This window comes from Oryctolagus cuniculus, chromosome X, assembly GCF_964237555.1.
Source record: "Oryctolagus cuniculus chromosome X, mOryCun1.1, whole genome shotgun sequence".
Taxonomy (NCBI): Eukaryota; Metazoa; Chordata; class Mammalia; order Lagomorpha; family Leporidae; genus Oryctolagus; species Oryctolagus cuniculus.
Genome location: NC_091453.1, coordinates 8010213 through 8034852, shown reverse-complemented (window position 1 = coordinate 8034852; position 24640 = coordinate 8010213). Strand labels below are relative to the sequence as shown.

The 24640-nt window shown below is 44.7% G+C and overlaps 1 protein-coding gene across 1 annotated transcript in view; it reads right to left on the bottom strand.

Annotated features, from left to right (window-relative positions):
* Positions 1–24640, bottom strand: part of SMS (spermine synthase) — a 49154-nt gene that overhangs the window by 4728 nt on the left and 19786 nt on the right. Inside the window, exons 2-9 of the mRNA XM_008272445.4 lie at positions 21642–21762; positions 19415–19508; positions 18502–18566; positions 13068–13243; positions 12325–12479; positions 10005–10094; positions 3279–3393; positions 1942–2021 (exon numbers count right to left, since the gene is read on the bottom strand). Of these exons, the coding sequence (XP_008270667.2) occupies positions 1942–2021; positions 3279–3393; positions 10005–10094; positions 12325–12479; positions 13068–13243; positions 18502–18566; positions 19415–19508; positions 21642–21762 (896 nt within the window). The remainder of the gene's footprint in view (positions 1–1941; positions 2022–3278; positions 3394–10004; positions 10095–12324; positions 12480–13067; positions 13244–18501; positions 18567–19414; positions 19509–21641; positions 21763–24640) is intronic.

The following is a 24640-nucleotide window of genomic DNA, read 5'->3' as shown; positions in this document are numbered from 1 at the left end:
GGATGTCAGCATGGCACATACTTAACGGGCAAATGTACCATGGGGTTCCTGGGTGTTAGGAGACCGCTTTCTGTTTCTGTTACAAACGTGAGCATAGAAAAGCTATCGGCACGCTCATATGTGGAGCAATTCATGAAAAGACCATGGCCCTGGGCTTATCTACGTATTTATTGTTGGTAAAAGTCAAGTTTTCAAAGCCTAAGTCACTGATGTTCATGAACAGCGTGTGGGGCTATTCTAAGCAAGCGTTTCCACTAATCACCCTGCACCCTAAGGCAACAGGTCCCCATAGGAGGCAGTCTACCAGGCAAACATTCAGGACAAAAGCAAATGGCTACACTTTCTAGTTGCACCCACTGTCTATGACAAGGCCAGATAGGAAAGAGTGCTGGCTTTGCAGAACACACAGCACCCGCTGCAAGTACCCAGCACTGCTGGTGAGGACCTAGCCACAGGCACAGTGTCATGACTGAGCATGCTGTGTGCCAAGAGAATTCAACAAAAACAAGCAGGAGGCGGGACTTGCAGATCCCTGTGTTACAGGGTCAAGTCCAGCACACGTTTTTAAAGATTGTTTCTAAGGATAGACCTATGCATTCGTACACAGCTGCTGGACTTGAGCTCCTTCACCAAGCCACAGCTGCGAGGAGAAAACCAGGACAGGCTGGAGGCCTAGTCAAGGGCCTTAGAATTGCTATGCAGTTTTCAGGATTATTAATCTCAGATTCCACGAAACGTCCAGCGTACGTTCGGCTGGCAAACTCTTCCTCGGGAGGATGAAGTAAGAAACTCTACTGGTGTGTGACAATTAAATACAGTGATGCTTCATTTAAAACAAATACAACACTGAGAGCAGGAGTGGAATTCTTCTGTCAACTCAGCAGCATGCAGAAACCAGACAGCAATACAGCCGGAGCGCTTACCACTGGCTTACGAATCGAGGAATCTGGACACCAAATATAAAGACTGGACTGTCACAGCCTTTGTTGCCAGGACTGCTGAGGATTTTGTAAGACATTACATGTATATTTTTATACATTAAGAAATATAATCTTTAAACTTTCTCTCAAAACTAGGAATGCTCAGGGCCAGCGCTGTGGCGTAGTGGGTAAAGCTGCAGCCTGCAGTGCATCTCATACAAGCGCTGGTTTAAGTCCCGGCTGCTCCACTTCCAATCCAGCTCTCTGCTATGGCCTGGGAAAGCTGTAGAAGATGGCCTAAGTGCTTGGACCCCTGCACCCACGTGGGAGACCCAGCGGAAGCTCCTGGCTCCTGGCTTTGGCCTGGCATAGCTCTGGCCATGGCAGCCATTTGGAGAACGAACCAGCGGACAGAAGACCTCTCTCACTGTCCTCCTTTCTCCTTCTTGCTAATTCCACCTTTCAAATAAATAAATCTTAAAAAAAAAAAAAAAAAAAAAAAAACCCACACACAACAACAGCTAAAAATGCTCTACAGATTGAGAAAAACACAATTTGCTTCCATCTGGTGGCAGGAGCTCATACTACAGCCAAAGGTTTTTAACATGTGGATAGATGGGCTTTTCACAGTCTTTGTCTCCATCTGGTGGCAGCAGTTCATACTACAGCCCAAGACCAGCTTTCCCTGAAGTGTTCTGTAAGGTATGTTTTGTTAGCATACACTATTTATATTTATGTATAGAGTGTTATAATTTGATGCATGTATACAGTGCATAATAAATCAGGGTAATGAGCATTTCCGCCTCCTCTAATTTCACCATTTCTATGTGTCTGAAACTTTTAAACTCCAAGATAAATCTTGAGTCCAAAGTCATTAACTCAAATTCACCTACTGAAACAACCTAATTCGATGTTGCCATTTTGTCCTTATAACAGACATAAATATCGATCATCTTCATGGAAACGTCAAACTGGGAGCATCTGGTTGAGATTTTTGAGGAAACTCGGTTCAGTGACATACCTGTGTGAAGTATTTCCCATCCTGTTTCAACACTTTCATAGAGAGATCAAGAATCAGTCTGAGAAACTCCCATGTGGAATCTGCATGGTAAAAAGACATTAGGTTGCATAAATATGAGCTTGCACGCAACAACAGCATCTAAAGACAGCTATCCACTCTAAACTCAACAACAGAGAGGGAGGGAGTGCGGGAGAAGAGAAAGAAAGAAGCAAGAGTGAGGAGCTTAAGATCAATACCGAAAGTTTGCTCCTGAGTGGCAAGAAAGTAGTCTGGGTGGGGGTAAGTGGTGCCATGGGTTGAGCCGCTGCTTGGGATGCCCCAGCTCCTCTGCTTCTAACCCAACCCTCTGCTCATACACATGAGAAGGAAGGGGATGATGGCCCAAGTACTTGGGCCCCTGCCACCCACCAAGTGGGAGGCTCAGATGGCGTTCCTGGATCCTGGCTTTGGCCTGGCTCAGCCTTGGCTGTTAGGGCCATTTGGGGTGTGAAGCAGCAGACGAAAGAACAATCTCTCTCTCTCAAGTACAGGAAGAAAATAGAAAATAAACATTTTTTTTAAAGATACAGATACATACCTGATGTCTCACATGCAGAGTCACACACACAAAAGCAAGGTCAAAATCAAATGTATGTCCATCAGAAAAAAAGTATGTCCCCTTAGGACTACTTTCACAACATCAATAAAGATTTGACAGAAAGGCAGTGGCTGAAATCTAAAGAAAACTGCTTTAAGGGGCCGGCGCTGTGGTGTAGCGGGTAAAGCCGCCACCTGCAGTGCCAGCATCCCATATGGGCGCCAGTTCGAGTCCCGACTGCTCTACTTCCGACCCAGCTCTCTGCTATGGCCTGGGAAAGCAGTAGAAGATGGCCCAAGTCCTTGGGCCCCTACACCCATGTGGGAGACCCAGAAGAAGCTCCTGGCTCCTGGCTTTGGATCGGCGCAGCTCCGGCCATTGCAGCCAACTGGGGAGTGAATCAGCGGATGGAAGATTTTTCTCTCTCTCTCTGCCTTTCCTTCTCTCTCTGTGTAACTCTGACTTTCAAATACATAAATCAATCTTTAAAAAAAATTTATAAAATAATTTAACGTCTCAGTGAGCCATTTTTATATTAACATTGATTTCACGTGACTGAGTTAATTGACTCATTTAGTGGCGGACTAGCAGTTAAACCCAAATCCAGCCTCTTTCCATCATGGGCCTCAGTTTAAGTCCCTTTGAAGAATGATGAACTTCATCGAGTCACCTATCTCTAACATCCCCTTTGCCCTCACACGGTGCCAAGACAAACGTTTCTGTGCAGTTTCTTAGTCAACAGAACAGAAACGGGATCTACCTTCTTCTGGAGATGTAGAGATTGGGACAGCTGTCAAGTCATTAATCACATAGTCAAACTCTCTCCCTTCTTTGGCGTACCTCTTCAGTACCGGAATGCAGTCTTCTATGAGAACCTTCCAGAGAGAACAGGAATTCAGCAACTAAGCAAACACATGCGGTTGTCATGAACCAATAGCAGACAACTAACAGACAGCAGAGAAAGGGCAGATGCAAGCTGGGGCCTAGACCCGCAGCACCTGTCAGAGCAACAAGAGACTTTCATCCATGTCCACGACGCTGAAAAGGAAGAGATGCTCGGCTTCTGACTTCATGTATTACCCCATTTTCCCGAGAAACAAACAAGAGAAGATGCAGCTTGCCCAAAGGCACCTAAGAAGAAAAATAAGCCAGGAAGTACACCAAGGAACGATCTGAGAGTCAAGTGCATACTCTGAATTCTAATCTATACTGCTTCTCCTACTACTACCTCCATTCTGATCTTTCTATTATACTAAGCACTAAATAACTTGGCTGTTCACTGATTTTTGCACCTCAGCCTTCTAAACTTTTTTAGATATTCTTATTTATGGGCAAGGTAGAGAGAGACAGAGTCATCTTCCATCTGCTGGCTCAACCCCCAGATGGCTGCAACAGCCAGAGCTGGGCCAGGCTGAAGCCAGGAGCCAGGAACTCCATCTGGGTCTTCCATATGGATAGCAGGGGCCCAAGCACTTGGGATTCCCCAGGTGCATTAGCAGGGACCTGGACTGGTGCTCCATGAGATGCCAGCACTGCAAGCATTTTAAACCTCCATTTTTTCAATTTTCTCTAATATACTGCTGATAATAAAGTAATAGCATCCACTATCTCGGGGTCATCGAGGAGAGGAGTGTGGCAGTTAAGGACTGGGATTCACACACAGGTGCTTTAGTAAATACAGCAGTGCCTCTATCTGTGGTCTGCTTTCCATGGCTTCATTACCTTCAGTCAACCACAGTCCAAAACCAACGAAACATTCCAGAAATAGTAGCAGACATGCAGCTTAATGCTTAAGACACTGCTTGGGACACCAGCATCCCAGATCAAAGCACCTGTGCTGCAGCTTCGGTTCCATTTCTGACTTCCGCTTCCTGGGAAGCAGCAGGAGACGGGTCAAGTAGTTCCATCCCTGCCACACTCCAGGGAGACCTGGATCAACATCCTGGCTCCCAGCTTCAACACAGTCCAGATGTAGGAGTGAACTAGAAGATAGGAGCTTTCTCCATGTTTGCCTCTCAAATATATAAATAAAAGCTTTAAAAGGGGCTGACACTGTAGCGCAGCGATTTAACCTACCGCCTGCAATGCTGGCATCCCATGGGTCCCAGCTGGAGACCCAGCTGCTCCACTTCCAATCCAACTCCCTGCTAAGTAAGGTGTCTGGGAAAAGCAGTGGAAGATGACCCAAGCACTTGTGCCCCTGCCATCCACTTGGGAGATGCAGATGGAGTCCCAGGCTCCTGGCTTCGGCATGGCCCAGACCTTGCTGTTGCAGCCATTTGAGGGATAAACGATAAACCAGTAGATACAGATCAATGTGTCTCTTTCTCTCTCTGTGACTCTGCCTTTAAATAAATAGATCTTTTTTAAAAAAATTAAAAATCCAAGAAATAAATCCTGTGTTAAATGACACACCAAAATCTTGCTGCATCCTACCAATAAAAGGAATTACCCTTTGTCTAGTGTAGCCAAAGCGGCATTCACTACTCGCCCTAAGTCACTCAGTAGCTGTCATCAGATCAACTGTTATGGGGTCAGAGTCACAGAGCTAATGTGCAAACAACCACTATTTTACTGAATAACAGCCCCAAAGTGCAAGAGTAGTAAGTAATGCTGGTGATCTTGTTACAGTACACAACCATAAATATTCTACTTGATTATAACTTGATAATTTTTTATTGTCTCATTAAACTTTAGCACACATATATATAAGTGCAGGGAAAAGCAAAGTACACAGAAGATTCAGCACTGTGCAAGGATCCAGGGAGCCACTTGGACTGTATCTTGAACAGATAAGAAAGGACTCCTGTACAGGAACCAAGTTGGGGTCAGCCTCATCTTTGAGTATTAACGCTATTTGCTGAGGACACGTACAACTCTAGGCAACAGCCTGAACTAGGCAGGAGATATTCTTTCATTTTTCTAATTAACAGAAAACACACTCATATTAAAAAAAAACCTCACACATAACAAGTCAGCAATCAAGTACGCCACAATTCCCTAAGATAATCTATCTTGCATTTTTCTTCCATGAATGTTCTTTTACTTAGCCTCACAGCCATAATTTTTTTCAAGAATTTAATTGTCCTATTGTTTTATAACTTACTTCACTTAATGCATCATAGAAATCCAAATTATGCAAACATGCAGCCAGTATTAATATTGCAGCTGCCTTCAATCTACGTTAATCTGGTATTAATCCTATTTGCTATGCTCCTGATTTTTCCATTCTCTCATATATTCTTATGCTCACTTGCATATTCTTTTGTGAAACTTGGATCACACATTATTCTGAACGTGGACATTTTCCCCTAACATTTCTGAGTAATGAATATATATATATTTTTATTTTTAATTATACGAGGGCAAGTGTTTGGCCTAACAGTTACAACTCCAGTTCAGATGCCTGTATCTCCTATCAGAATCCCTGGGTGGATTCCTTATACCACCTTGATTGCAGCTTCCTGCGTAACAGTTCAGTTAATTCGAGTCCTTGCTACCTGCATGAATGACCTGGACTGTGTTCATGACTTCGGTCTCAGCCCCTGCCACTGGGGACATCTGGAGAGTGAACCAGTAGATGGGAGCTCTCTCGGACTCTCAAATTTTTAAAATATAGTTTTAAAATTAATACTATTCCACTAACAATGTTCTACTCTGGTCAATGCCAGGCTTTGACCTCTACAAGCATAGCTCTAACAAATCTCCCTGTACTGATGCCTCTGTATGGCTGCCAAGGTGCAAGTCACGTTTGTTTTGGTTTTGAGCTTTGGCAGCAACTGATGCTCCAACCAGCAGTATATACAAGCACCTGTTTCCTCTCATCCTCCCTAGCACAGGACAGCATCCTTCTAAATTTTGCCAAGCCTGTTGCTACTATCTTCACATGAACTTCCTGGGCCACCGAAACAGGTGAGCACCTTGTGGTATTCTTACAGGCCGACTTTCCTGAGAATATCACTTCATAGCCTTTATATCCCTCTTTATATGGAACTAACCTCATTTTAAAATCTTGAGTCATAAGGGCTTTTTGTATTACTCCGGGGATGAAAGCCCTGTCATGTTTGTTACCATTTTTGTCTACTCCACCTTCTGGCTTGGTAATGACACCCAACACCATAAACAATGTCTAAGTGTCTTGGCTTTCTTTAGAACATTTCCCAACTCCAAGAATAAACTCTCCAAATTTTGCTCAATGTATTAGTTTTTGTATCTACAGCTGAAATCACAGAAATTCCCATTTCTAAGGTTTCTACGCTTAGACGACTGTGTTCTCACTCAGATGGGTCATCAAGTATGCCGACATGGCTTCTGAATCAACAACACCCTGCTCCCAGATGAACTGAAATGCAGTTTAGCCCATCTATTTATATGTGTGTGGGACTACACATTCAGATGTATTCAAGCTCCTGTGACATTCTTCTTATCCAGTAGTCTATTCCTGCATTGTATTTCCTATTTCATTACTGAACCTTACAGTAAATTAACAAAATTTAACACATCTCCCTTCACTACGATTAATTTCTAAAGTTTTCTAGGCTACTTAGACAGTTTTACAAATGAACTTTAAAACCTTTAAGCCCCATACTCACTGGCTTGGGATTCTGATTCGAATCACTTATAGCTGGGAAGAAATAAACATTGTGCTATAATTTCCATGCCAGAAACCTAACATGCCTCTCCACATATTCACACTTTATTTGGTGTCTTTCAATAAGACAACAACATAATTCCTATCACTTTCCCCATTCTTATGTTTATTCCTAGGCATTTCAGACTTGATCATTACTCTGAATGGCTTTCCTGCCCACCTCTTACCTCCACCCAAACTATCTGGCACTGAACATAGCAGTAAAAAGTTTGAGCCTATCCAATCACTTGACCAAGTGCTTACAATGTAAACGGATTTTCTAGAAAGCTTTCTTACATTTTCTAAAGATTTTTATCATTTATAAATAATTTTTATACTATTTTCATTTTCCTACCTCAAAACCAATGGTGAAAATAAGCAATGAATCTTTATCTTGTTTCTAATTGTAGTGGAAATGGCATTTGCCCTTTATTTGGTATTTTATGACTTACTATAGCTTTATCATTAAATTTCTATTACAATACATTTCGGTAGTTTGTGAGTGACTATCAGGTCCAATGTTACGGTGCAGCAGATCAAGCCAATGCCTGTAACACTCGCATCCCACATGAGCACTGCTTCAAGTCTTAGCTGCTCTACTTCCTATCCAGCTCCCTGCTAATGCACCTGGGAAAGCAGTGGAAGATGACCTGAGTATCCAGGCCCCTGCAACCCATGTGAGAGACCGAGGCAGAGTTCCAGGCTCGTGGCTTCAGCCTGTGCCAGCACCAGCTACTGTAGCCAATTTTGGAGTGAACTAGTGAATAGAAGATCAATCTAACTCTGCCTCTCAAATAAAATTATTTTAAAAATTGAATGACAACCTAAATATCCTTAAATTCTTTGTCTGAGGGCTGGTGCTGTGGCATAAGGGGAAAAGCTGCCGCCTGCAGTGCTGGCATCCCATATGGGTGCTGGTTCAAGTCCTGGCTGCTCCACTTCCTATCCAACTCCCTACTATGGCCTGGGAAAGCAGTAGAGGATGGCCCAAGTCCTTGGGCCCCTGCCACCCACGTGGGAGACCCGGAAGAAGCTCCTGGCTCCTGGCTTCGGATCAGCGCAGCTCCAGCCGCTGCAGCCAACTGGGGAGTGAACCAGCGGACAGAAGACCTCTCTGTCTCTCTGCCTCTCCTTGTCTCTTTGTGTATAACTAACATTCAAATAAATAAATAAATAAATAAAGATTTTTAAAAAATTCTTTGTTATTACTGTCTCTCCTTTAAAAAAAAAACTATTTCGGAGGACATGGGGGTATCCCAAGAGGTATTAACTGCTGTACCAAATACTCATTCTGTTTCTCCTTCAATTCATTCATATAATACATTATATTGCCAGATCTCTTAAAACTCACATATTTACATTTCTGAGCTAAATTCTACTTAGACATATTACAGAATTCTTTATAAGTTACTAGACTTTTATTTAGAAAGTATGTACATACAAAAATTTTTAGTTTTCTTGGTATACTAACTTCATTCTACTAAGGTTATTCTAATCATAAAACAAATAGAGGGGCACAGAATATTTAATATTCTAAAAAATGTTAAGCAGAGTAATTGTTTATCACATAATGAGCAGTTACAAAAACCTGCTATCTACTTTAATGGCTAAGGGGCTTGCATGCCCCCAGGGCAGGCAGACCAGTATCTCCTGATCCCACAGACAAGGACCATTCCCCCCCTACATACACACAAACACACACACACAACCAGCCAGCCAGCCAGCCAGCCACTCCATGTCTTGACAGCTAAGGGAGAACTCTCAGCCTCAAAACAATTTTCCAGGCTCCCTCTGGTGGCTGTGCTGTTCCAGAGAGAAGGGGGAAGATGCACCAAATTCCTCAAAGGCTGCTTCAAGCTGGGATTTGTACTACGGGGTTCATGGTAAGGGTTGGCTTAATACTATTCATTCACATATTCTTACAATACATACTTTTTGAGAACACGCGTGTACACTCACACACACACACACACACACACACACACCTTTTTCCTTGACTGTCCTAGTCACCATCTGCCTTTGGTGCTCTGACTTCAGGTTGGCTCTCTGCTCTCAGGTCTACAGATTGCTTTCCTAGCCATTGACAAATATTCCTACTTAAAAACGTACATCAAAAAGTTTAAGGAAAAAAGGAATTACAAGGTAAGCTTATTTTGGTGCAAAAAATTGTTAAAATCCGGGCAGATTTTTCATAATACACATTTTCCATGAGCTAAGACCCCTCATAAGCATTGACTTAATAATTTTTGAACCAAAATAATATTTTAATTGAATTTCCATGAACATTTTCAAGTGCCCCCATACATGAACGATTCTGTCACAACATGCATTTGCTTGCATTGCATATCTGGCTCTAACAAGCACCAAACACATACATTCCCAAAATACAATACAAAGCATACCGCACATGATGTAATTGCTGGTCAACTTTAAGGCACAGTAGAACTTAGGAGAGAAACTAATTGCTCATTAGCAGGAAGTAATTATTCCTACCCCAAACATTTTAATTATATATACCTACCAATTAAATATCCAAATTCCTTCTGAAAGAACAAAACTCAAAGAGATTACTCGGGATACAGACACAATGGTGGGACCAGGTCATAAGAAGGCACATGACATCTTTCCTAGAAAATGTAAGGCTATTCAATTCAGAGAATCTGGAGTTGGCAGTTTCCTTATTACCTGGACACCTCCATGGTAAATAAAAACATATCTATAAAACGCATGAAAAGACAAGCCATTTATCTTCATCATTATACTGAAAGCTGTTTTAAGAAGGCACAATTCCAATTAATAACATATCAATTAGATCATCAACTGACATAAAAATCTGTTACCAGAAAATATAATTACCTGATAGCAGTCTCCGTTAAGATTGTCTAAAACATCACCACACGTTTTTCTCATGTATTTCTTGCATCCATCAATCACCATTTGGTCAATGTACAAAAATGGTTAAGGAGAATTTGGACATGTCAAAGAACAGTAGCACTTTAACAAAAAAGTTAACACAAACACAAAGGTTTTATAATACATTTTGCCCAAGATCCCTTGTGGATACCAAAATCTCATAAAAAATAGCACAGTGTATCCATGCAACTTATATATTTTAAATCACCTCTACATTATTTATAATATCTAATAAAATGCAAATAGTTGTTATACTGTATTAAGGAATACACAATGGAAAGATGCAAATTTTTTGAGTTTTTTTTTTTTGACAGGCAGAGTGGACAGTGAGAGAGAGAGACAGAGAGAAAGGTCTTCCTTTGCCGTTGGTTCACCCCCCCAATGGCCGCTGCGGCTGGTGCGCTGCGGCCGGCGCACCGCGCTGATCCGAAGCCAGGAGCCAGGTGCTTCTCCTGGTCTCCCATGGGGTGCAGGGCCCAAGCACTTGGGCCATCCTCCACTGCACTCCCGGGCCACAGCAGAGAGCTGGCCTGGAAGAGGGGCAACTGGGACAGAATCCAGTGCCCCAATTGGGACTAGAACCCGGTGTGCCAGCGCCGCAGGCAGAAGATTAGCCTATTGAGCTGCGGCGCCAGCCCGGGTATTTTCTAATTACTAAAAATTTATTTGAGAGGCAGAGAGACATGGGGAAAGATCTTCCATCCACTGGTTCATGCTTCAAATACTCACAGTGGCTGCACAGGACCAGGCCAACACCAGGAGCCTGGAACTCAATGCAGGTCTCCCATAGGGTTAGCAAGGACCCAACAACTTGAGCCGTCACCTGCTGCCTCCCAGAGTGTGCATCAGCAGAAAGCTGGAACCAGGAGCAAAACTGGAACCCAAAGCTAGGCCCTCAGATAAGGGGCATAAGCACCTCAAGTGTTTTAACCACTCTGCCAAATGCCTGCCCTGGTCCAGAGTTTATTTCAAAGTAGTCGTTTGTGTCAGTAAGTTTCCTCTATGGCTTATATTTATTGTATCTTGTTTTAGAAACCGTCCCCTTGGGGCTGGCGCTGTGGCACAGTGGGTTAACGCCTTGTCCTGAAGCGTTGGCATCCCATACGGGTGCCGGTTTGAGACCCAGCTACTCTACTTCTGATCCAGCTCTCTGCTATGGCCTGGGAAAGCAGTGGAGGATGGCCCAACACCTTGGGCCCCTGCACCCATGTGGGAGACCAGGAAGAAGCTCCTGGCTCCTGGCTTCGGATCGGTGCAGTTCCAGCCATTGCAGCCATTTGGGGAGTGAACCAGCGGATGGAAGACCTCTCCTTCTCTCTCTGCCTCTCTTCTCTCTGTGAAACTGCGACTTTCAAATAAATAAACTTTAAAAAAAAAAAAAGAAGAAGAAGAAGAAACCTTGCCCAGCATTGTGGCACAGCAGGTTAAGCTACTACCCGCAAGGCTGGCATTAGCAGGAAGCCAGAATCAGGAGCCAGAGCTAGAACTGAACTGATGCACTCCAGGCATGGGACTCGGACGTCCTAATCACTAGGCCATCCAGCAGGGGCTCTTCCAGATACTTTCAATCCATGACGGGTTGAACCCCTGGATGCAGAGTCCAAGGATATATAGGGTGGACGCTGTATGCTGATCCCAATTTGGGGAGGTGCTTAAGAAAGCAATTTCAGCAACTGCTGAGAGAGTAAACATGATATCAAAGTCACTTGCTCTTTTATTCTCAACGACATGACTGGCTATTTCTTTGTGGCCACATAAAAGGCTGCTGGTGGTAAACTGAAACCTTTTCTTTTGTAATGTTTAGTTTTTTGAAAGGTAGATACACATATAGAGACACAGAAAGGGAAAGAGAGACCATCCATCTGCCAGTTCACTTCTCAAATGTGCACAACAGCCAGGGCCTGGCCAGGCTGAAAGCAGGAAGTCAAGCTTCATCTCCCAGTTGGGTAGCAGCGACTCAACTACAGAAGTCACCACCCGCTGCCTCCCAGGGTGCACAGCCGCAGGGAGCCGGGACACAAACCCAGGTTCTCGGATATGGGCTAAGAGTGTCCCAGGCAGATCTGAACGTTAATGGTGTGCCAGGTGCCCACCTTGAAATGTTTTTCTCAAGGGAGTGTACATAGCATATTTGTGTACCTAACATTAATTTGAGCCTTAGACACAAAAGCTCTTGGCATGTGCACTGTATTTCAATAAAAATGTTTTGTAAAAAGACACAAAGAAGCCCAGTGAACTTGCTGCCTTATACAACAAAGGATATCTCCACCATAGTGACCATCTTTGGTTTCAGTTTGACTATTTCACATAGTATGCCTCCATCTCCACCTCCCAGGATCAGCACATCTTTGCCAGTATAATCTTCTTTGCCACTGCCCATGATGGCCCGGGTATACGCCAAATCACTCTCCGCCAAGTCTAGAGGGAAAAACAGAGACCCAAGATGGCAACTCCACTCGCACACACAAAGCCCCTGAGCTCTCAGCACACTAGGTAGTGCAGGGCTGTAACCTCAAATACAAGCCATCTTAAAAGACTGTCTACAGCGTGGATATGTAACTTTCATCAACACTGCTCATCTGACAAAATACAAATGGACAGCAGTCCCTGGGAAGAAAATGAGGTCCTCAGAATGTTCTCACATGCTGACTGGTGAAAAATCAACTTCATCTCAACCGATGTAATAATCTATCTGAGGATTGCTTCAAAATAATGGGAGACAAAATGGCCTGGGGTTTAGGTGAAACCATAGCAACCTAACTGCTGACATTCCCTGGTGAGTTCTTGGTTTCTTTATGATGCTAGCTGGTCTGCTTAGGTTTGACACTTTCTTCTGCAACGCTATTACTGAGAAAAAGCTATGTCAAAACAAAGTTTACGTGAAAGCCCAGACAATGTGCATCTCAAACAACAGCAATGTCAAATACAAACCTGGACAATGGAAGTACCTGTCTGGAAAGCACACCGCCACCCAGGGATGCATCAGGGCAGGGATGGAATACTTACTAACATCCCCACTGAGGATGAGAATGTTTCCAAACTGTTTCGAGTGCAGAATTTTAATGTTCTGATAAGGCGAGTCTTCGTCATACACCACTTCATCTATGTCATACTCAACCAGGCGCCCGTCAGCGGTGGGCCAGTATCTGTCAATGGCCCCTCCTCGAACAATGGGCGGCAATCTGGAAAAAGAGGGCAATAGGAATGAGGCCTTACTACAACACTGCCTTACAAGTGGACCTGGGAGGCCGGCGCCGTGGCTCACTAGGCTAATCCTCTGCCTTGCGGCGCCGGCACACCGGGTTCTAGTCCCGGTCGGGGCGCCAGATTCTGTCCTGGTTGCCCCTCTTCCAGGCCAGCTCTCTGCTGTGGCCCGGGAGTGCAGTGGAGGATGGCCCAAGTCCTTGGGCCCTGCACCCCATGGGAGACCAGGAGAGGCACCTGGCTCCTGCCTTCGGATCAGTGCAGTGCGCCGGCCGCGGCGGCCATTGGAGGGTGAACCAACGGCAAAGGAAGACCTTTCTCTCTCTCTCTCTCTCTCACTGTCCACTCTGCCTGTCAAAAAAAAAAAAAAAAAAAAAAAACAAGTGGACCTGGGAAAAGAGGGGGTGAAAGAGTGATACCTAACTGTAGGCACAATCCTAAGAGCACAAAATGAATTCAAAGTTCGGGATTTTAGTTTTATAACCTCATGGCCACACCTCATGTGAACAACCTTTGTGCATAGCAGTACGCTGTTTCAGAAACTTCTCAGTGCAGCAGTTAAGACACCACTCAGGGTGCCCGCATCCTCTACCAGAATGCTTAGGTTCAGATCCCAGCTCCATTTCCAAGTCCAGCTTCCTGTTCATGTGCACCCTAGGAGGCAGCAGATGACAGCTCAAGTAGTTGGGTCTCTGCCACCCACCTGGCAGACCTGCATAGGAGATGGTCTGGCTCAGCTGCACCAGTTGCAAGGATGTGGAGAGTAAACCAGTGGATGAACGATTTCTCTCTGTCTCACTTTGTCTTTCAAATAAGTAAGTAAGCCGGCGCTGTGGCTCAATAGGCTAATCCTCTGCCTTGCAGTGCTGGCACACCGGATTCTAGTCCCGGTCAGGGCGCCGGATTCTGTCCCGGTTGCCCCCCTTCCAGGCCAGCTCTCTGCTGTGGCCAGAGAGTGCAGTGGAGGATGGCCCAAGTACTTGGGCCCTGCACCCCATGGGAGACCAGGATAAGTACCTGGCTCCTGCCATTGCATCAGCGCAGTGCGCCGGCCGCGGCAGCCATTGGAGGGTGAACCAACGGTAAAAGGAAGACCTTTCTCTCTCTCTCTCTCTCTCTCTCTGTCCACTCTGCCTGTCCAAAAAAAAAAAAAAAAAAGTTGCTCTCAAATAAGTAAGTAAAAGCTTTAAAAAAAAACACCTTTTGGTACATTTTAAATTTTTCTTAATGAAAATGTGAAAGGAAAAAATGGCCACTGCAGTTATCAGTTTCCTGCAAATACTTACTCACAGGTATCTCTCTCCTAAGACCTCCTACACAACCATTATCACACTCCTTCAAGTTCCTATGTGGGCATTCTCTAGTTCAGAAGGCATCTTCAAGAATCCCAACTGTTCTGCTTTTGAATATTGGTTCATACACTGCATTTTGCTGTTTTTCTTCTGTGCCCTCTTTTAGCCTAAAACATTCTTTTTTTCCCCCTGGTGTATTTCATGACATTGGTATTTCTGAAAAGTCTACCTTATGTATTCTGGGGGGTTTACCTGGTCACCGCTTCATGTCCTCCAGACATGACATCAGGAACATAAGATGTGCACCTAACCTTTTTGTGGCATCCATTGGTTCAAGTGGTAGACACTGAGCCGGCACTGTAGCATAGCGGGTAAAGCCTCTGCCTGTGGCACTGGCATACTATATGGGCACCAGTTCAAATCCCAGCTACTCCACTTCCGATTCAGCTCTCTGCTATGGCCTGGGAAAGCAGTGGAAGATGGTGCAAGTGCTTGGGCCCCTGCACTCGCATGGGAGACCCGCAAGAAGCTCCTGGTTCCTGGTTTAAGCCACTGCAGCCATTTCAGGAGTGAATAAGTGGATGGAAGACCTTTCTGTCTCTCCCTCTCTCTGTCTGTAACTCTACCTCTCAAATAAAATCTTTTTTTTAAAAAAAGTGGTAGTCACTGGATCTCTCCATTTGCAAAGGTATGGTCTCCCCCTTTGCAATTAGTAGGCAGGCTATGGGGGAGTCCTCTGAAACTGGGTGAAGGTCCTGACTCTAATAGAAACCTTTACCAACGGCTTCTACAGCAAAAAGATTCTTGTCTGAATCAGTGATTACTGGGATGGCTACAAAATGATGGATTTCCTCATCCCACTCATTTAAATGCTCAGTAATTTTGATAGGATGAGTATACTAGAAACTGCCAGCAGAGGACACTAAATGACAAGAAAACAAACCCCGAACCGCGGTTTGGCAAAGCCAACCCAAACAAAGGAAATGAGGGCTCATTCCACATCTAAGAGAACCACATGCTAGTGGTGTGCTCTCAGCAGTAAAACAGCGTGACGTACAGCCATAGATACAGAAAATGCTGGGATACAAGCCTCTGATTGACTCTTAGTCTCGTTATACTCCCTGCTCACCTGCTTCTTCTAAGAGTACAGTCTGAACCTGGTGCAAGTTAACAAGGCTTTCTATGAGGAAATACTAACATCTATAAAGAGCACTGGGATTGACAAAGCAACTTCTCAGACACTTTCACTTAACCCTAAGAACTCCTGATCCAATCACTTCATCTTCCATGTGAACATCAGCTTGCAAAATGTTGGGGAACAGAAATTTTCCTGGCTGGCGCCGCGGCTCACTAGGCTAATCTTCTGCCTAGCGGCGCCGGCACACCGGGTTCTAGTCCCGGTTGGGGCGCCGGATTCTGTCCTGGTTGCCCCTCTTCCAGGCCAGCTCTCTGCTGTGGCCAGGGAGTGCAGTGGAGGATGGCCCAAGTGTTTGGGCCCTGCACCCCATGGGAGACCAGGAGAAGCACCTGGCTCCTGCCATCGGATCAGCGCGGTGCGCCGGCCGCGGCGGCCATTGGAGGGTGAACCAACGGCAAAGGAAGACCTTTCTCTCTCTCTCTCTCTCTCACTGTCCACTCTGCCTGTCGAAAGACAGAAAGACAGAAAGAAAGAAAGAAACTTTCCTTTAAAAATGTGAAGTCCCAATCAGGACAACCCCTAGGACCTGAAGGAAGCTTACAACAGCCCTGGCGGATGGCGAGAAACGGAGTGAACCGCCCGTGGTATGGGATGAGGGTGGCAGGGTCAAAGTCACCTTCTTTCAGTGGAAGAAACCAACCCCTGGTTGACAGACAGCCAACCACCACCAATTAATGAACTAAGCACAAACACTCTGCAAATAAACAACGCTTATTCTCAGTTAAGTCAACAGTGCCTGGGCTAAGGTGAGGAGTTCTTTCCTTCATTGCAACATGAAGATTTCTAAAGACTGGCAAAGAACCACAAGGATCTCTAACAGGATGTGGAAGCCATTACGCGGATGAAATACTCAAATACGGGGACTAGGGGTCGTTGTGCAGTCCTACAGAACTAGTTTCAACTTCTACTGCTCCAAGTCAAAACCAGACTATAGCAAGTGGGGGAGAACACGAGTAACATGTCAGGCCTCAAGAACACTGTGTCAACTTCAGCAATTCGTTTTTCTAAACTAACATGTGGGGTAGTGTTCTCCCTCCTCTTCATGTACAAATGCAATACAAACACAAACCTTCAAATACATCCCATGGCTCCTTAGTCAAAAATTCCAATTTAATTCATTCAAGGGAGAGTAATTTCAGATAGTGTTTCTAAGTTTTCTGTTAGGGAAATACAACAAGGAAATACCAATTTCTCAATTTTTTCACACTTATTTTGTGAAAATATGTAAAAACTGAGACAAGCAAACACAAGTTGTAGATTTTGAACAGAGCATCTAAAGCTTAACTCTCTCATTTAGAGAACTTCTACCAAAAAGAAAAAAAAAAAAAAGAACCAGATTTCTTATGAAGGCTGAAGCCCAGAAACGCATAACCTAGTTACAGGCCTGATAAGTCAGGCTGCACTTTGATGTGGGCCCCTTCATTCTTACAGTTGGGCCACTTTCCAACAAATTCAAATGGATGGAGATAAGAAAACTCGGCCAAAGCGGGAAAAGCTGAAGTGTACAGAAAGTTCTGTGGGTGTGCACACCTTTTTAAGGATGAGGAAAGGAGAAAGACATGGCTGAGGGACTACTAAACTGAGTGTGAGTGGGGTTAAGAAAGTCTGGGTACGCCGAAAGATTTCAAAAAAAAAGTGGGCAACTTGTGGACTGCATCATGTTCTTTTCACCGAGTTTCCTGCTTGCCTTTCTACCTACCAAGGTTAAATAATTACCTTGTTATCCTACATCTGCCCTGCAGCTTTCCTATGGGCTGATCAAACTTAGCACAGTGAGTCACCGAGTACTTAAAAACCCTAGCTCTTGCCAGTAAGGATCCCCTCTTCTGGAGGGTGCCATCAACTGGAGAAACCTGTATCTGTATTTCTCTGATGCAGCAACCCTCCTAGGGACTGTCTTCCCATCTGTGAGTTTAACTTCCTGAGGTCTTGAGGCCTGAGGAGGAGCCAGTGAGGCAGGGCAAAAACCAAACTCAGAGATAGATGACATGCTATGAATGCAAAGCACTTCTGAATTCCTGGGACCTACCAGCCCCTCCCTATCCCTTGTGACAAATGGCAAGACTGCTACTTCTATCCGAGTTTTTCCTAAAAATCTAAAGCCAATGGCAAACATTTCACTGATGTCCAATAGAACTTTCTAATGGAAATGCCCTATTATCTGTGCAGGCACACAAGGCAGTCACTGGTTCTAGCTATTGACATGAGCCTCAAGTAACTGGGGGACTGCATTGTTCAGTTAACGAGCTACCCTCATTACCAGCAGCAGCTCAAGGTGGGTGGCCACTCAAGGGAAGTTTTCTTAGTTGAAAGCTTTGAAGCAACATTTTTTTTTTATCACTCCACCACATCAGACGTCTTAAAATTGCTCAACTCCACTCTGGGGCCCAGAACTCTGAGCAGAAACAAGCGTTCTTTTCTCTTTCCTGGAGGGGATGGAGGTCAGGAGACAGCAGCCCTAACTCTGCTTTGTAGAATTCCAGCTCCTTGGAATCACCGCACAGAGCCTTACGGCCGCTGTTTCATTCTACCCAGAAATTCTGTGTGTCTGTATGCGTGTGTGTGTTCCATACACTCTGTCTTGCTTCAGCGGGAGGGGCCCAGCAGCTCAGTGTAGCATGTTGCCAGAAACAAACGGTGACATATCTTTTCCACATCTTAAACAGATACTACCAAGGACAATACTGCCATTCTGATTACTTTACCAATTAAACAAATATAAAAGGACATTCAAGAGTGGACTTACCGCTTCACCCGCCCAGTACTGTCCTGACTCAATTCTTTCATTCTTTCTTCTACTTTGTTCAAAAGCTACGGTTAAAGAAAAGCAATCAGTGGGCTTATAGAACAGCTAAATGACAGTCCAGAAGACGGGTCATGCTGATAGCTGTGTGATACTGACATAGACACCTGTCCCCCTCCATCGCGACATGAGCTTCTAAACCTTGTTCAAGTCTACACTGTCCTGCCAACTATCACACATGGTGCTGATCCAACTTTAGCATGAGTTAGCAACCAAAAAATGGGAGGAAGGCTACCTGATACTGCCAGTGTAAAACAGTAATCAGAGCTTCTCTATTCCCTCTAGGGAAAAGCAAGATCCTGACTCAGCCAGTTAAAAAGGAAAGCTGAAAGGTGAGTGCTGTGGCACGGCAGGCTGAGATGCTGCTTGGGGTGCCCGCATCCCAAACCAGACTGCTGGTCGGCCCAGCTGCTCTGCTTCCTATCCAGCTTCCTGCTGAGGCACCTGGGAAGGTACCAGTGATGTCCCAAGTGCTTGGGCACCCACCACCCCGGTGGGAGACCCGGATGAAGTTCCGGGCTCCTGGCTACTGCAGGCATTTGGGGGATGAACCAGAGGACATACATCTCTCTCTCTCTCTCTCTCTCTCTCTGTATATCTGTCTCTGTCTCTCTCATGCTCTGCCTTTTAAGCAGACAAAAAAAGACTAAGTATTGTAAACATAGGGGGAAACACAGGGAGGCTGACATCCATGTTCCTAAAAACAACTATCTCTTTTCTAAAAGCACAGATCTGGAAGGAGGAAAGTTTACAATTAACTGTGAAGTCAGCAATTAAGAGAAAACAAATTTATCATTAAGCCAAGCAGATTTGATGTTCCTTAAATACATGAGTAAGTAAGTAATGAGAAACTGACACTGTCGATCTCTTCCTTGCCCTGGGCATCACTGTCGTAACTCTGAAGGTCCAGCAACACCAATCCGTGTGGATAAATTCTCAAATTGGCGAAGCTGCAAAGTAAAGTATAATTCTAAAGTTAGGAATTGTATCACAGCACTCAAAAAGAAAAAAGATAGTACCCCAGTTAAGAGAAAAGACTACTGCTCTTGTTTCGTAGTCCTAAATCACATAGCTAACTCTTTGGCATTGTTATTAGGGCTTCTTCTTGAGGGCAGAAGCTATCGATCACTTAATGGAAGATTTAGAGGGGTCACAAAATACTAAAGCTTCAAAACTGGGCCTTGCACCCAGGAAGTGACTTAGGAGCGGCTCTGTGAATTTGAGTAAAAGGTTCTCCAGTGATTCTTCTAAGTCTAGTTAACCACTGACATAAGAGGAAAGGAGGGTAGCGAAGGGCAGCCTGGCTTCTCCCAATTACCCTTCAGAGTTCAAAGGAGAGTTGAGCTTTGCTGCCAGCAGGCAGGAAATTAATTCAGTAGGGGTGGGTCAACTCCAGCCCTACGGTTTGTTTCGGGAACATGTGCAGACTAAGACCAGTTTACATTTAATAGTACGTTAAACAGTAAGTGACAGACCATATGTACCTCTAAAAAAACACTTTTTTAACCTCAATTAATAGATAAGCAGCCCATTTTTTAGAATAAAATGAATATTTCAGTGTGTTACGTGCACTAAGAAGTGCTTTACGAAGCTTGTTTCCACCATATGCATTTATGTATACTGCATATACAGATGTGTATTTTCAGGATTATGATATGAAATTACTTCTTATCACAAAACTGTGCCTAATGAAACATTTGAAAAATACTAAATTAGAACAGGAATTCTGTTCACAGAGGAAGACAGGCAGTGCCCTTAAATGGCCCCAAAATCAGGTTCAGGCCCAGACACCACAAGCTCCTGTACACCTGAATGAGCAGCCGCTCTTTCCTTTCCAGCCACACCAGCAGCTAAAAGGAGGGGCAGGGCTGAAGGAAGGATAGAAAACGCCACCCCTGAACCGCTAGAGTGGTTCTATCACGAACAGAGGGAAAGTCAGTAATGCGGCCAGAAATAAAGACAAAAAATTACTAGGGGGCCAGAGCCGTGGTGCAGAAGGTTAATCTTCCACCTGCGGCTCCAGCATCCCGTATGGGCACCAGTTCTAGTCCCGGCTGCCCCTCTTCCAATCCAGCTCTCTGCTATGGCCTGGGAAAGCAGTGGAAGATGGCCCAAGTTGGACCCCTGCACCCACATGGGAAACCCAGAAGAAGCTCCTGGCTCCTGGCTTTGGGTCAGCATAGCTCCAGCCGTTGCAGCCAAATGGAAAGTGAACCAGTGGATGGAAGACCTCTCCCTTTCTCTGCCTCTCCTTCTCTCTGTGTGTAACTCTGACTTTCAAATAAATAAAAATAAAAGTCTAAAATTATTTAATTAACAGTACAAATTTGACAATCTCGATGACTGTGCACATTAAGCCTGTCTATATATACAACACATACTTATAGTTAAGAAAATACAAAGAATTCAAAGAATGGCATTTCTCTTATCTGTCATTTCTTGATTTAGAATTTCTTTCCTCCTCTGTGAACAAATTTAGTTTAAGTACATACTGACTACAGAAAGTCTATATACATAGTCTGTAACCCAAAAGCCTTGAGCCCTTGGATCATCTCAGCTTTCCTGCCAAGCTCCTTGCAAAACTTTATCACCGTGCATTTTATTGAGGTCTATATTAACTGACAAGCACTCCTAACAGTGGTCAGGTGGCCAGCAGCATTGCTTTAGCTTGGAACTCACTGGAAATGTGGCTGAGGCCCTGCCACAGACCTACTGCAGTGCACACTGGGTGGGTGGTAGGTGGGGAATTTGTGTTTCACCCAACTCCGGATCACTGCTGCCATTTCACACTGCTGGTGCTGCCAGGCCACACAGTAGAATCACCAGGGCCTTTGGACAAACAGATGTCCAAACCGGTGGCCTCAATCTCTAGGAGAAATGCCCAGGGCGGGTACTTTCTAATAGCTTTCCCAGGACATTCTGAGGTACAGCTAGGGTTAAGAAGCACTCAATTCTGGCTTCCATCCTAAAAGATGTCAAAGGAAGAAAAAAAATACCTGGACACCACCACTACCTCACACCTCTTCCCCCTCTGCTCTTCCTTAGAGCCCACTTCTGAAGAAGAGCCCTTGAGGCCGTCTCACCTGCCATTTTTGTTGGTGTAGGTGGCTAAATACCCATGGTCTTGCCAGGTATGCACCGATTCTGCCATCCCTTGCTCCTGGAAAATTGACTGGAGGCCTTTCAGAATGGTCTCGCCATTAGCTGCAAGACAAGATAAAGAAGGCAAGATGGTCAGGAAGGCACATTCAGTAAGGCCGTTTGATGACTGAATCTTCGAAGAAAATCTGAACAGAGTTACCAGTGTCACTTAGCCCCTGTGTCAAGAGTTATACACAATCTCCACACTGCAAAGAAAGGCTACACAGATCACCTGGGGACATGAAAGGACACAAAACTGACCATAAATAGCTATACCAAGGATACGAGAGACATTCAACCTAACTAGAGACAGCATAACCAAAAACCAGACATGTAAATACAACAAGAGTATTTCAGTTTAGGTTAAATTAATGAAGATTTACATTACTAGAAAGGGGATACTTATTCTCTGTTAACAGGTACTATAAATGACTCCAGGGGCCAGTGCCGTGGCACACTAGGTTAATCTTCCACCTGCGGCGCCAGCATCTCATATGGGCGCCGGTTCTGGTCCCGGTTGCTCCTCTTCCAGTCCAGCTCTCTGCTGTAGCCTGGGAAAGCAGTGGAGGATGGCCCAAGTGCTTGGGCCCCTGCATCTGCATGGGAGACCAGGAAGAGGCACCTGGCTCCTGGCTTCAGATCGGCACAGCGCCGAAAGTAGCGGTCATTTGGGGAGTGAACCTACGGAAGGAAGACCTTTGTCTCTCTCTCACTGTCTATAACTCTACCTGTCAAATAAATAAATAAAATCTTTAAAAAAAAAAGACTCAAAATTTTTCATTTATTTTTCAGATATTTTACAAAGTGGAAGCGTTGCTTTTGAAATCAGAAAAAAAGAAATCAAATGTTCATGCTCAGAAATAGAGTTCTAAATGGTGGTACTGAACAATCCCATGGACCATTCTGCTGTGCTGAGGGGACACCCCCTCCCAATCCAGAAGCCTATTCCCACCTCAACCCCCAAAGGGAGCCCAGCATCCCCAGTTCAAATGCATTAACTTCTGCAGGCTCATTTGAAGCCAGTTTCTTGAAGAACATTGAACATTACAATACTTAGGGGAAAAAAGGCAAAATGCAGTTTGTTCTTCCATAGTTCCATATGCAAAACAGCATAATGAAGAGCCAAGGTGTGAGAAGAGGAATTGGAATTACTCTGCAGGTCTGCTCCTCATGAGGGAAAAATCACAAAGCATCAAAACAAAGCACTTCTATGACCTGAACAGAGGCAAAAGAAACACACACACACACACACACACACACGCACAGAGAAAGAATCACAGCTGACTCTGGTGTGATTTCTCAAGAAAAATACATTAAAATTCTTGCCTAAACTAAGTAGGGCTGAAATTGGACCTGGATGTGATTTATTTTGTTCACTATGCATGAAGAGTCAACCTCCAGGGGCTGCTGCTATGGCACAGTAGATTAAGCTGCTGCCTCCAACAATGGTATCTCATATCCCGGTGCTGGTTCAAGTCCCAGCAACCCCAATTCTGATCCAGCTCTCTGCTAATGGGCCTGAGAAGCCAGCAGAAGATAGCCCAAGTGCTTGGGTCCCTGCCTCCCATGTGGGAGACCAGGATGGAGCTCCTGGCTCCTGGCTTCAGCCTGGTGCAGAATTGGCTGTTATGGCTATTTGGGGACTAAATCTACAGATGGAAGCTATACTATCTCTCTCTGTCCTATGCCCCCTGCCTCCCCCTCCCTGATCTTTCTGCCCTTTGAATTAATAAATAATCTACTTCCAGTTCCCTTGGAACTGTGTTCCTAAGATCTTTCTAGTGTACAGTAAGACTAAAAGCCACAAGGAGTGGGCATTGGGCACAGCAATTCAGATGTCCTTGGGATGCTTGCATCCCATATCACAGTCCTGCTTCTGCTTCTGATCCGGCTTTGTGCTAATGCAGACCCTGGGAGGCAGCAGGTGAGGATGGCTCAACTACTTGCATCCAGTCACTCAGATGGGAGACCTGGACTGAGGTCCCAGCTCCCAGTTTTAGCCTGGCCCAGTCCTGCTGTTGTGAGCATTTGAAGGAACCACTGGATGGAGAAATTCTGTATCTCTGCCTTCAAGTAATTAAATACTTTTAGGAAACAGATCATCTTAGGGGGAAAAAAAATGAATGAAGGCCAGAAATGGGGAGTTTCAGAAGCCAAACGGGATAGGAAATGCATTATATTCTGCCTGCATGGACTTTTTTTATTTTTTGGACTTTCTAAGAAATGTGAATTAGTTATTTAAAAATTAGAAGATTTCTCTCTCTCCCTCTCTCTCTCTCTCTCTCTCTCTCTCTCTCTCTCTCACACACACACACACACACATCTCACAATGCCATGGCTAAGATGATCACCAAAAAGGATTTGTGTACATCCTAACATCTAGAACCTGAGAAGGTGACTTCATTTGGAAAAAGGTCTTTGCAAATGTAATTACATTAAGGATGTCAAGATGAGAACACCTAGAGTATCCAGGTAGGTCCAAAACCCAATGACAAGTGTCTTTCTAAGTGACAGAAGATAAGAAGCAGAGGGAGAAGCAGGGGTAGTGACATGAAGAAAGACAGGTAAGCAGGGATTGGAATGATAAGCACCACAAGCCAAGGCAAGCCAGGAGCCACAAGAAGCTGGGGAAGGCAGGAAAGATTGTCCAGGAAGAGCCCTCAGGGGAAGCGTGGGCCTGCCACACCCAGATCTCAAACTTCTGACTTATAAAATTGGAAAAACTACATCTATATTATTTTTAAAAAAAAGTTTATCTATTTATTTGAAAGTCAGAGTTAGAGAGACAGACACCTTCCATTGCTGGCTCACTCCCCAAATGGCCACAATGACCTGGGCTGGGCCAAGTCAAAATCAGGAGCCAGAAGCTTCATCCAGGCCTCCCACATGGGTGCAGGGGCCCAAGCACGTGGGCCACCTTTTGTTGCTTTCCCAGGCCATT